Raw genomic sequence first — 13,583 nt, forward strand, 5'->3', positions numbered from 1 at the left:
TTATCAGTTAGCTTAGCTGCAGCCCATCCTGGACATCAGCTAGTTTCAGATACTCTTTATCTACATATCCTGTTTTTCTTACACTTATTTTTGGACTAAGGTCATAAGGACCTAAAACTACGCCAACTACAATGGTTTATCTTATACAAGGATTCTCATTATGTTCTCTAGCTACTCTATTTTTTTTCTTCTGTGAATCATGCACCTCAGTTATTTTCCATTGCTGCTGTTACAAAGCCATCAAATTTAACTTTACTTAGAACTGATTCTACTTATTTACAAAGGTTTGCGTTTCATTTTGTGCCTCCTTGTCTCAGGTGGCCATTCGATAGGGTGGGTCAGAGCATGAGTCTTGCAGCCAAAAGCCCTCATACACGTTCTGTGAGCTCTGTGCCCCTTGCTGTGGAGTGGGGATGGGGCCTAGGAGGCAGTTACTTGGGGGAACTGGGTGGGACCTGCTCACCCAGCTGGTGGTGCCCAGTGGGTCCCCTCCAGGTCCCCCACAAATCACCTACAAAGGCCTGAGTGCCCATTGCCACTGCCCCTGGTGCAGGAGGATCTGGGCTCTCTGCAGGGTAGGGTAGGGATGGCAGTGGGGGCCAAGTAGGTTATGCAGTGACACAGCTCTCCATGCCCAGCACAGACTGGATCCACTGGAGCCAGTGGCTGGATGGGCTGAAAAGCTTGGGGAGACCCAAGCCCTTGAGAGACACCCCACTCTGTGCAGGTGAGATGCTGGGGGGGGGAAGGGGTTGGGTGGGCCATGATGAGTGGCCAGCTCTGTGGGCAAAGCCAGCCACTGGCAAGCTCTCCATATCAATGGGTCACCCCACACTGACAGAATCCTACAGTGATGCGCCCTGCAGGGCAGAGAGTGCTGAGGGATCCCCAGCATTGCAGAGGGGGGTGGGAGTGTCTCATTGCTCATGGCTCCACACAGTGACACCCACAGGCTGTGGTGAAACTGGAGGGGGATTTGACATGACACATCCTAAACCCAGTGGCCAGGGACTGAGCAAGTCAGGACACACAGCTCCCCTTTACCCCCAACCAAGGGACCAAGGAAGTGCCAACACATGCAAGAGCAGAGGCAGGGGGACCCTCCCCCACATGACACCTTCTTGCCCTAATGGCTTCTGGAGCAGGGCTGAGCCCACTGCTCCAGGGCAACCTTCAGGGTACATGGCCAGGGCATGGGGACAGGTTGGGGGGTGAATTCTCACAATGCTGGGCCAGCTCCAGTGCAGCAGGTCCTGGGTGTGCTGGGGATCCTGTACCAGCTCTCCTCAGGGAGGACTGGTGGGGAGAAAGGGAGCTGCATCCCCAGGAAGGGCCCGGTGTCCTCCCCCAGTGAGCACTGTTCCCTTTCTTCCTTCTGGCTTGGCCAGATGTCGGTTGATACCGGGGCACCAACCTACCTCCTGCGTCTCTTCCATGTCCTGCTGTCCTGTCCCATCCCACCATCCTATCCCCACCTCACCCCTGCTCCCTCCATCCTGTCCCCACCACCACCCACCCTCCAAAGCCAGAGCCAGGCCAATGCTGGGAAGGTTGAGGACTGATGCAGAACCATGGTGACCGCTGGATAGAGCCAGGAGCTGAAGGCTGGGATGCAAAGCCCCTCTCCTTCTCCGGTACCAGACAAGGGCCAATAGCCAAGAAAGCAAATTGACCCCGAAGGAGCGAGGGCCTTGGTGGATGATGTTGACAGGGCAGACAGGTGCTGGTGTGATGCTGGTGTGATGGGTGATGGCTCTGGAGAAGACGTCAGTGGCAGGCGTGGACCTCAGCACGATATCTCCATGGTGTGGTTGATCTGCCCCATGGCCTCAGTACTCTCTGAGTGGGTACAGGCACGCGGACGGGTGCCATCCACCGAGCTGGTGCTGGTGAGGGAGGCCGTGCGGGAGTGCACCAGCCGGGTCATGCTGGCAGATGGCACTGCACGGGCACACAGACATGAGCTGCTCAGCGTCCTCTGAAAATCCAGCAGGATCTGAGCCAACAGCAACTCAAACAAGCAAAGCCACAGGTCCTGCTCCCTGAGGCAAATGACACTGGGCACTAGCTTGCAGCATGCGGTGTGGTGACAACATGAGCAAGCTCCAGGCTGGCAAAGGACAGCAGGGCAGGGGCAGAGGCCCCTGGACAGGCTGTACACTGGGAACATATCCTGGGAATGTGACCACTGGGCATGAGGCAGTGGGGACCCTGGTCACCATGCTCCAGGCAAGGAGTGAGCCAGAATGGGAATGCTTTGGGTTCACCAGGGTGTACAGAGATGGTGCCAACCCTCCTCCATCCAGGATGGACAGTGGGCACTTCCAAGACTTGCCCACTTGGTGGGGATGTCTCTGAATCTCATTTCTCAGCCCTCAGATATAGGTCAAGGGGCTCATCTCAGGCAAAGCGGAGCAAGACAGAGGACATCTGGCTGAGAAGGGCCATTCCAGCACCCAGGCTGCTCCCAAAGGTGCCCAGGCAGCTTAAGGGCACAGGCTGGGCAGCACCATACAGCAGCAGGCACTGAGTGGTACCTGAGCCTCCACTCAGCCGCTGATCCTTCAGGTGGGCAACTGGCAGCAGCGGGGTGTGACAGGGGCAGGGAGGGCAGAAAGACACCATCAGCCAGGCTGGCTGCTCCATGGGGCCAGGACACCTCCACCCCCCCAGCCCCACATGTGCATGCACATGGACCTGCACATGTGCATACAGACCTTCACACACATATGTGTACATGGACCTTCACGCATATGCGTGCACAAGTGTGCACACAGACCTGCACATACACATGCATACACACGTCCTCATGGACCTACACACACCTACATGTACACAGACTTGTGCACATGGATTCTGTGTCTGCATGCACACAAAGCCCCTGCTTGTGCACGCCCACATACATGTATGTGTTCACACATGCACAGACGTGCTGTTCACACACATATGTACACACAGAGCCCTTGTACACACATCTGTGTGCACGTGGAGCCTGCTCACACCACACCCCACCCCATCCCACTCCCCCCCCCAAAGACAAAGATAAATACACCACAGACACACATGCAGCTCTCCCTCAGGATGGGTACACCAGGGTACCAGGCTCCTCTCCTGCAGCCAGGTCAGCACACACATGCACATGGGCACACACACATGTGCACATGCAGACACATGCCAGCCCCATGCCCAGCCCAGCACTCACTGTAGCCCATGCCCTGGAGGAAGTACTTGAAGGCCTCAGTCAGCTTGCCGGGCTGCAGGAGAGAGCAGAGGTGAGGGACAGCACCAGGGCATGTCTCAGGCCCAGTATACCCAGTTTGGGGACACTTGGAGGGCTCACCTGTGTGACCTGGGGCAGCCCACCGGAGTCAGCCATCTGCAGAGAAAAGGTCCTGCTTAGTCTGGGAGGGAGCCTTTGCCACCCACCCTGTCCCCTGGTACCCAGGATGACACTGCTGGGGCCACCCTGCTCTCCCCATGGCCAGGATGGGCCATCCATGGCCAGGATGGACCTAGAATGGGGAGATAGGGACACCCTGCAACCCTGGGGAGGAGGGTAATGGGCACTTGATGGGCAGCAGAGACCTCCTGGCTGCCTCTGCCACGGGCCTACCTTCAGGAAGGTGGTGTTGGTGGGGTCCAGCTTGGAGTTACACTCCACCTGCAGGCAAGAAGGATGATAGTAGCACCCTGGGATGCCCTGAGCCGGGCAGAAGTTGCACATGGGTAGTGCCACTGGCCCATGGCACTTCAGTGGCACATCCCACCCCCAGCCAGGTGGAGACAGGAAAGCAATCCCTGACATGGGACTGAGGGGACCTTTCTCCTGCCAGGCATCCTGTGTGTCACACATATGTACAAGCATGTGTGTATGCATAGAGGCACACATGCTGGAGGGGGTTGTGCATACACTTACACATTATATGCAAATGTGGTCACCTGCACAATACCTGAGGCTGATTGATTGTGCAAGCGTGGACAACACATGCGTGTGCCAGCAGCTCTTTGAGTGCATGTGGCCAAGCAGGGAGGGTGCCTGTGTGCCAACACATCCGAGTGTGCAGACTGTGTGCATCTGGGCATAAGAGGAAGGGGAGATTTCCAGGTGTGTCACCATGCACACATGAGCGGGTAGGTTGGTACATGAGCGGGTAGGTTGGTACATGAGCATGGTCCTGCACATGGGTGCTCACGTATGTCTGAGCAGGCACATGTGTGTGCCCATGTAGTGATGGGCACTACCACTCCGCAGGCACTACCCCATCACTCACCACCCCTTCTTCAGCAGGCGCATTGTCTCCAACCACCAACATCACAGGGCAGCTGGAAGTGAGAGGCACAGTCAGGGCTTGGCCTGGGAGGACTCCACTGCCCTGGGACCAACCCTAAGCCATGCTGGTGCAACTCCTACCGCAGTGTCTTGGCGTTGGGCACAGTCCCAGGCCGATTGATGTCCAGATCCCTGCGGCTGATGGAGGAGAAAGAGGGCGAGTGTGAGCCTATGGGCCAGTGCTGCCACTGATGCCATAGCACAAGAGCTGCCATGCCCCATAGCACTGCCAGCTCTGGGAAGCAGCACCCAGCCCCACTGCCCCAGCATGCTGTGGATGGAGAACCCCACATCCATCTCTGCCATGACCCAAGCAGGGTGCAGCACCCAGTGCAGTAACAAGGCTCCCAATCCCCTGCATGACGGGACAGCATCTCTGTCCCCTTTCCTGTGCTAGCACCCAGTGCAGGAGACAGGGGACATGCACCCATGGTGGCAGGCTCTGGGACATGGCAAAGCTCTGCATCCCTGGCCAGCACCGGCAGCCAGCTCTACACTGCTGCCTGTGCCGGAGGGTGATGGCAGCACTCAATGAGGCCAGGCGTCCCACCAGCACTGCAGCCTGGCGCAGATGGGAAGCCCAGGGCACTTACCTGTTGTACACGTTGAGGAAGAGCTGGAGGTTGAACTGGTTCACCACACTGCTGATCCGCTGCCGGTAGCTCTGCACTAGCTCTGTGTTGTTCATCAGCTCTTCCTGTGCCAGCAGGGATGGGGATCAGGGCAGGCACTGCCTGATGCCATGCAGACATCCCACTCCCCCCCAAACTGCCTATGCTATGCCAGAGAGGGAAGATGCTGGGCCACGCAGCTGGGCACAGTGGACCTGCAGGCAGCATTCCCAGGAAGGATGTGGGCATGAGTCACACACTTGTGAAGGCTAAGCCCCAGATCAGGCAGGGCTTGACTAACCTCATCCCTGTAGATATAGGGCAGGTCCAATGCCACATGGCAGGGCACAGCCTGCAGGGATGCAGGATGAGAAGCTGGTGACCATCAGGATGCATCGAGACCCCTTACCTGGCTGAAGAGGTGGGAGAGGACAGTATCCAGTAGTGTGCTGGTGAGGCCAGAGAGCTGTGGAGGTAGCACAGGGAGTTACAGCGCCACTTGGCTGGCTCCTATCCCAGGGAGCGGGGTCAGGACTCTGCCCACCTTAGCAGCTGCCCAGTCAATCCAGCCTTTGCCATTGGGGTCAATGTTCATGAGGACCAGTCCTTCAACCAGGTTGGGGAAGATGAGCTGCAGCGAGCAAGAGGGGCAGTGTTTAGTGGGGTAGGGCAGCACCCGCCAGCACCACTGCCCACTGCACTGGGAGCAATGGGAGACCTGTGGCAAGACCTGGCCACCATGACCACATTGCCATCCTGGGCCCTCATTCCTCCAGGAGCCTTCACAGGGTCACAGCCTGCCCAGGGGTGTCAGATCCTGGTCTTCCCCATGCCCTGGGCTGACAGTAGCTACAGGTAACTCAGGGCCAGCCCTGCCCAGCCCAGCCCCAGCTCACCGCAAACTTGGCCAACACGTAGGCTCCTGCCCCAACACCAATCCCGATCACGTACTTGAACCTGGAAAGTGAAGAGGTGCGTATGGGGGGCCAGTGGGCTCCAGCACAGGTTCCCTGGGGCACCCCTCCACCTGCAGCACAAGGGCACATGCAGAATGCCAGCTTACTGGGACACCTCCCCAGCCCCAAAGCATTGTCCTCTGTCCATCTCCCTGCCCAGCACCCCCAGCTGGCAGTGTGGAGGGGAGGTGACTTACCCAAAGTGCTGCACCACGCTGGGGAGCATGGCAGCCAGCTGGTCCATGGATGGGTACTGGTACCTGCAGCACAGGGGGGCACAGGATGATGTTATGGGATGCAGAGCAGGAAGGCTGGGACAGGGCAGCATGGCTGCCTGGAGTGGGCAAGGAATTGTCATCCACCTGCAATCCACCCTGTTTGTCTGCCACAGGCTTTGACACAGATCAGAGAGACCTGCAGGCAAGGCACGACTGCTCAGGCAGCAGCAGCCCATGAGCAGGGTGGTGACAGAGAAGTTACATGCCAGTGGCCAGAGAAGTGACATCCCAGCAGGCAGGGAGGTGACATCCTGTGGGCATAGTGAGCCCCTGAATCTGGCACATACCCCTGAGGGAACTGCGAGGCTCCTGCCTGCTGGCCCAGTGCATCCACATGGCACACCACAAAGTGCTTCGTGATCTCCTGCATGTCCTCGTAGTTGAAGAAGGTATTGAAGCAAAGCTTGTCTGTCAAAGGGTAGGCAGGGATCAGATGCTAAACACCCCGGTACAGGGGCCAGAGAGTATGCAGAAATGTTACCTACCCTCCCACTGCCCTTCAACCAGGATGTGACATGTCACCAAAGCCCTCCTATCCCCTTCCTGCCAGGCTCCTTGTCCCCACAGCAGAGACCACAGCCATTGTTAGCAAGTCCTGCATCCCTACTGGTGCTGGGAAGCATGGAGATGGACAGACACAGCCAGGAGAATGAGTTTGGGATCAACCTTGTCAGCTTGGAGGGATGGGACTGGAGAACGCAAAGCCCAGAGTTGCAGGACCACCCTGGGAAGCAGGATCAGCAGCATGGGGTATTATCAGCCCTATCCAAAATCCCCAGCATGGGCTCAATCAAACATGGGATTTGAGAAACAGTTGCAAATCTCCCTGCTTGGAAATAGTCAAAGAAACAGCCCTGGTGCTGCTGTGGACAGGCCACCACCATTGCAGTGGGATACAGCCATTGTCAGGGCTTGGAGGGGTTCTGCCCCATGGCATCAGTGCCAGGACACCCCTCCTAAAACATAGGGGCGAGGCAGGTTGTAAGGGCCATCGCAACCAACATGGGGCATCCCTAGAAGTGAGAGTGCTCATTTCAACTCGTGGTGACTCAGCCTCAGCTCCTCCTCACACAGGGCACTGGGCATCCCAGCTCGGCTCAGCTCAGGGATACAGCCCAGGGTCTGGGCTGCAGGTCTAATCATAGAATCAACCAGGTTGGAAAATACCTTCAAGATCACCAAGATTACCCAGCACTGCCAAGGCCACCATTAACCCATGGCACTAAGGGACTTGGCAACATGGTTTATGAACACTTCCAGGGACAGTGACTCCACCACTGCCCTGCGCAGCCTGTTCCAATGCCTGACCAGCCTCTCAGTGAATAAATTGTTCCTCATCTCCATCTAAACCAGATAGCACAGAATCCCCAAATCAGGTCTCTCCTTCCCTACTCTTCCCCATCTCCTTCAGACCCCATGACAGGGTGTGTGCTCTGGATTCCAATGGGCAGGCAGCAGCAGAAACCCATCCAGCATCCCCCATGTCCCATCCCCCCTGATGTGACCAGTGCACAGCCAGCAGCAGGGTGGCCAAGCACTCCTGGCCTGGGCTTTGGGTTGTGCTGAGCATCCAAACCCTCCTGGTGCTATCAGATACCCAGGGGCACCCAACACAACCTAGGGACCCTCCATGGGAGGGGGCAAAGGAGTTGAGCTGGGGCTATGGCTGACATCCTGCACCCACTGCAGCCCCAAGCTTGCTCCCTCCTGCCCCTGCACCCCATGGCCCAGGGACCTGCACTCACGGTTGAGGCCCACGTCGTGGTATGTCAAGATGGCTGGGCGATTCCCCTTGGGAGAGCCCTGGATGACCACGTGCAGCAGTCCATAGGGGGTCTCAATGTCATGTTCCTGAGGGAAGAGGAGAGATGGGGTGATGTGTCTCCCCCAAAACATCCTCTCATGCCCCATCACCCCAGCCCTCACCCTGGGCCGCTGGGTCCCATGGGAGCACAAGAGGAGCAGCCATTACAAGAAAAACCCCAGCTTTGGGCATCTATGCGGTTGCAGAAGGAAGGCAAATCACAAGGAAGGAAAGGGAGGACTTGGGATAAGATAATGGGATTTAGGATCATGGTGCATCATAGGGTGGGATCACAGGGTGGGATCAAGGGATAAAAGTTTGGGATGGGTTGGTATGGGATGATCCAAGATGTCTTGGGAGACAAGGATCATGGAACAGGACAGGTAGACCACAGCATGGGACAGGAGATCTTCAAGGGCCCGAGATTGAGGGAGTTTGGCAACAGGGTGGGGATGACAGTGTGGCCCAGTTGGCCTGGATTCGTTGTGCCTGGGACAAACAGGCAGAGGTTAGACCCCAGACACTGCCCTGGGAAACTCTGCAGCCTGATGCCAAAATCACAGCTAAAGTAACTTAAAAACATCTTGGTCTGACATGGCTGTGCCCCCATACAGAGACCAGGGCTGCCCTGTGCCTCAGTTTCCCTGGCTGGGAGGGCTCATAGTCATTATCCCCAGCCAGCAAGAGAAACCGAGGCTGTGAGCTGCCTGGGGACAAAGGACCAAGGTCCCCTCTGGATGCCCATCACTGCCAGCCAGTGACCTTGAATCCAGGATCTGGTGGGAACAGGAACATCATGGGGTGGGCAGGGGATGCTGGCAGTCCTCACTGTGGGAACTGACAGCCTCACAGATGGGCTGGTGGGAGGGGAGCAGGTATGTGGATGCTCCTGCAGGTTATGTGCTGCCAAGGACTCTGAAGGACACGGGCCTGAGGTGGGAGGAACTGCCTGAGGATATGGTCTCCTCACTGCAGTGCCTCCCATCACTGAGATCCATTGTCTGTGGGGGGATGCAGTGCCTGAGGGCAGCTCAAAGGCTCTATGGAGACCACACTCTGCTCTCCAAAGGCACCCCAACCCCACCCCTCATCCACAGCTGCCCCTCCACTCCCCAGAGCTGTATCAGACAGCAGGTAACGAGCAGGGACATCCCCCTGCACCAATGGTGGGAAAACTGAGGCAGAGAAAGGGCCTGGCCCAAGGTCACAGAGCAGGAGGCATCCATGTAGTCTGATCCTGGGCACAGGGCTGCCTCTGCCATCACTGTGTCCATGGTCCCCATCATAGCTCCAACAGCTCAGGCTGCATTCCCACCCAAAATCACATGCCCAAGGTGGCAGCTCCTTCCCCAGCACCCCCTCCCCCCATCATCATCCTCTCCCCCCAGCCAGGCACATCCCTGCCCATGGTGCAGCCTCTGCAGCATTCCTGGGTACCACAGCCCTGCCCTTTGCCGCAGGGATGCTCTCAGGGTGGGGGGAAAGATAGGGATGCAGGGGATGCAGGCAGCGAGGAATGGAGAGCACTGACTAGAGCATGGCCCTAGCAAGAAGTGGAGTAGGGTGAGGTGGAGGAGGAGTGTCACAGCACCCATAGGTGACTCAGGCACCCAGCCCTGTACAGGTCACCCAGTTACTGCTGTGGTGCTTCCCCTCTGCACCAGCCTGTTGCCATCACTGCAGAGACCAAAAAGCATCCAAGAGATTGCCTGAAAACAGCAGGAGACCCTCTCCCTCTGCAGATCTGGGGTGGGGAAGGGGCAAGGTACCACCCATCCCCCCCATCAGCAGCCTCTGCAGCCACACTCAGCCTGGGTGCAGCATCTCAGCTGGGCTCAGGGAGGACATGCTCAAGGACACTGCATCCCTGAAGCCTGTGGCACATCAGATATGCAGCAGTGAGGCTGCAAGAAGCAAAAGCTCCCCAGCAGCAGGTCCCCCCTCACCAACCCCTGCCTGCCCCACTCCAAGCCCAGCTGAGTACAAAGGCCCAGCCTCAATGAGCAGGGGAGGTACCTGAGGCAGAACTCAGCAAAGGGAGAGCAGCGAGCACAGAGCGGTGGTACCTACCCCATCCCAGCACTCAGGCATGGTGAGGAACTGGGAGGACAAGGATGCTCAGGCAGTGGAACAAGACCAGGATCGCAGTCCGAGACACAGACGTGCAACAAACTAAATAAAACAAAATCCTACACCAACCCAGCCCCTTGCCTGGCTTTATAGCAGAGCCCCAGCCCTGTGCTAAGCTCCGCCTCCGCCTCCGCCTCCGCCTCCGCCTCCGCCTCCGCCTCCGCCTCCGCCTCAACACAGGTTGGGCTCCATTGCGGGAGTGCTGCAATGGAGCCAGCACTCAGCCATTGGCTGCCAGCGGAATTAGTCATGCTCCAATTAGCCCCAAATATCCTTGTTTATGAAGGAAAAACCGCCTGGTGCCGTGCAGAACCTGCTCCATCTTTCCTTCTCGGGCACAGAGGGACAGGCTGGGATGCCTGGGCACCCAGCACACACATGTGGCTCCAGCCACATGCAAACATGCAGAATCATGCTGGACCTGAAGCCTGCAGCAATGCACATGCATCAGGAATCACAGCTCAAGCCCCGTGAGCTCAGCTTCAACCAGCAGGCTCGTTCCCATGGAGTCTCTGATGTCTAATAACAGGGCTGAGCCTCTTTTCCTTGAGGAGAGCCCTTTTCCTGACCTGGGCAATTGATCACCCAGAGCTGGTGGGGAGCCACCGAACATGGTGTCCTGCAAATAAGTCAGGGGGTCTGAATGTTGAAGAAAGGATGGACAGAAAGGCAGAGGGATAGCATCCACCTTGCCTGCCCCAAAGAGGTTTTCCGCTGCATTGCTTTGTCCTGTCTGGAGCTCAGAGCCAAGCCCAAGATCCATCTCTGCTAAGGAAGGACCGTGTGAGGGGTAAGCCCAGCTTCCAGGGGGTCCTGGCACAGGTACAGAGCTGTTCATGGGTCCAGGTGGAATTCTTACTTTCCTCAGCCCTGCTGCCTGTGGAGCCAAAGAGCACAAGCAGCCACAGCCTCCAGGGAAAAGCAAGATATGCAGAGGGGCATGAGCAGGCAGAAAAAATCAGACAGTGGCAAAATAGAGGGAGAAGGGGTGGAAAAGCTGAGGTGAAGCAAGTCATGAATGCAAAAAGGCTGCAGGGACACGGGAGGGCTGAGCAAGGCTGAGTCCACTTGAATGGCACTGAATGTCATTGCCACCCCACTGGCTATGGGGCCATCTGCTGGCAGGTGGCCCAGAACTCCAACAGGGCCAGGGCCACCAGGTCCCAGGGCAGAGGTTCCTGCCCCCTGCATTCCAACAATTTGGCTTATTCCAGCAGCCCCAAGGGCTTTACTGTGGCTGGTGTGAGAAAGGGGGACCCCTGCTCCCCCCCACAGCCCCCCCAGGCCAGAGCATCTTGGCAAGGGAGCAGTGATGGCTCTGGGGAGGAGCAGAGGGACAGCCAAGAGTTTAACTGGGGCAGGATTAAATACCCCAAAGAGATGAGGGAAAAGTGCTGGGGTGGGGGAAAAAGGGGAGGTTGCCACTGCACAGCCTGGAGAGCTCATCCCGTCCCACCCTGAGGCTCTTGGAAGGGAAACAGGAGGGCTCAGGGCCTGGCTGGTTTGGGAATGCTGTTTTGATCCTTGCCCAGGTCATCCTTTAGGTACCGAGGTGCATTGCTGGGGCATTTGCTGTCTGGACCCACTCCACATGGGCACCACCAGGGACATGGGTCACCGTCACTGTGGGCCAATCCCTGAAATACTGGCATGCAAAGGTTGTCCTGGGAGAGTCGTTGCTCTTTAATATCCCCTGCATGCCAACCAAGCCCTGACCCAGCACAGGTGAGTGAGAGCCATACTGGTGCCCATGGTGTTTTCTTCACCCTCCTCACCCTCACGTGAGTGACACCAGGATTCATTTCCCCTCCAGTTGTCAACAAGGACCCTGAACAAGCAGAGCAAGGAGCAGCCCAGACCTACACAGCCTGTCACTCCCAGCCCCAGCATCTCCCCAGCTTTAGGGCTGCTAGGAATGGTGTTATTTAATAATTAATAATCTCTCCAAGAGAAACACCAGAAATGTCCTACTCTGCAAACCACCAGCCCAGCATCCTGATGGAAGTCCTTGCTCCCCACCTGGCTGTACCTGCATGGATGATGGAGACTGAGCAGGCAGGTCCCAAAAGCCTGGGCATCACTTTGGATCTGACAAGAGGGACCTGTGCTCCCTTGCTCCTCTCCCAAGGTGAATAAAATCCAGATTCATTTCACCCTTGCAGGTGCTGCTGTTTCAGTGCCAGACCTGGCAGGGCTTAGACAGCACCATCCTGGTGGTGACCACCTTCCTGGTGGTCCCAGCCACTGGCAAAGCAGCAACATAGAACCTGAACCCAGTCACTGGTGTCCCTTAGGAAGGGGGGATGTTTTGGGAGAGGGATAGGGAGCAAGCTGGGGTCTGGCAGCCCCACTGCCCTTCCTCCCCATCTACTGGTACCCTGGTCTCTGCAGGGGAAGCCTGGTGCAGGCTGAGCTTGGGCAGAGGTGTGATGGTTAAGCCCACCAAAGTGGGAGACAGGCATAAGCTGAGCCCCACAAGCCTCGAGGCTAAGTCGTGGGGCTCCTACAGAGAGGTGAAATGGAAATACAAGGTGGGCAGGTGCCAGCCGGGGAGCAGAGGGACCCTGCTCTCCAAAACAGGGGGCAATCGAAGCCTCCAAAAAAGAAAGGCTTTCAAATGTCCTTATGTAAGCAAGGAGCTGGCATTGCCTGGGAAACCATTGCCATGGCAATGGTGGAGGGGCTTGAAAAGCAGCTTAGCCCTCCTAAGAAATTGACTCTTTTTAAGAGGTTTTGTCCCCGGCCCTTTGCCAAGTGCCCACAGCCACACCCAGTGCCATCACAGAGATGCCTGGTACCATCCCTTCCTTCTGGCATCTGCAATGGATGTGCAGCTCCATGTACAGATGCTGCCCAGGCACTGTGTCCCCATGGAAGAGGGGGACAGCAGCACCCCTAGGTCCACTCAGCAGCCAGCAGCCTTCCCCAGCCTCAGAATGCCATCCCCTGTGGGACCCAGGGTAGGGGCAACCCCCATGGCTGGTCCTACCTTCCAATCTGTGTCTTCTGTGGAGAGGAAGACACCCGAGTTGTCCTGGGAAGAGAAGGAGCCATTAAGGACAGAGACATCCTCCCTCCTCTCACCTAACTCACGAAACCCCCTGACACCATGAGCACCCACTCCCCAGGGCAGTGCTGGCTGCAGGGGGACACGATGTCCACACATGTGCACACACACACACACATCTACAATACCCGTACACACACACTACCTGCCAGTGCACACATACACATCTGCATGAACATGCATCATCTGTCAGTGTGCACTTGCAGCCCAGAGCCCCCCCCCCCCCCCCCCATGTGCTGGGCTGCACCCCAGAGTGTGAGCAGCAGGTCGAGGGAGGGGATTCTCCCTCTCTGCTGCACTCTGGGGAGACCCCCCCTGCAGTCCTGATCGAGCTCTGGGGCAGAAACACAAGAGGGATGTGGAGCTGTTGGTGTGAGTCCAGAGGAGGCCATGGAGATGCTGCAAGG

General features: G+C 57.4%; 1 protein-coding gene across 1 annotated transcript; it reads right to left on the reverse strand.

Moving 5' to 3' along the window:
- Positions 1-1,530: 1,530 nt before the first annotated feature.
- On the reverse strand, positions 1,531-10,166 carry LOC136004193 (protein NDRG4). The gene is made up of 14 exons (XM_065660474.1): positions 10,050-10,166; positions 7,921-8,026; positions 6,463-6,583; positions 6,095-6,157; positions 5,838-5,898; positions 5,486-5,572; positions 5,351-5,407; positions 4,924-5,027; positions 4,412-4,468; positions 4,272-4,323; positions 3,614-3,661; positions 3,341-3,376; positions 3,203-3,254; positions 1,531-1,941 (listed from the first exon to the last, which is right to left on the reverse strand). The coding sequence occupies exons 1-14, from the start codon at positions 10,068-10,070 to the stop codon at positions 1,787-1,789; spliced, it is 1,020 nt and encodes a 339-aa protein (XP_065516546.1). The 5' UTR covers positions 10,071-10,166; the 3' UTR covers positions 1,531-1,786.
- Positions 10,167-13,583: the final 3,417 nt, after the last annotated feature.

Source organism: Lathamus discolor, chromosome W (genome assembly GCF_037157495.1).
Source record: "Lathamus discolor isolate bLatDis1 chromosome W, bLatDis1.hap1, whole genome shotgun sequence".
Taxonomy (NCBI): domain Eukaryota; kingdom Metazoa; phylum Chordata; class Aves; order Psittaciformes; family Psittacidae; genus Lathamus; species Lathamus discolor.

Bases quoted from the DNA above. Each gene is read 5' to 3' on its own strand.
- LOC136004193 (XM_065660474.1), bottom strand. From the start codon at position 10,070: ATGCCTGAGTGCTGGGATGGG. The intron at 5,028-5,350 runs GTAAGGGGTCTC...CTGCTGGCACAG, and splicing joins TCTCCCACCTCTTCAGCCAG to GAAGAGCTGATGAACAACAC. The intron at 3,255-3,340 runs GTGAGCCCTCCA...TCTCTCCTGCAG, and splicing joins GGCTGCCCCAGGTCACACAG to CCCGGCAAGCTGACTGAGGC.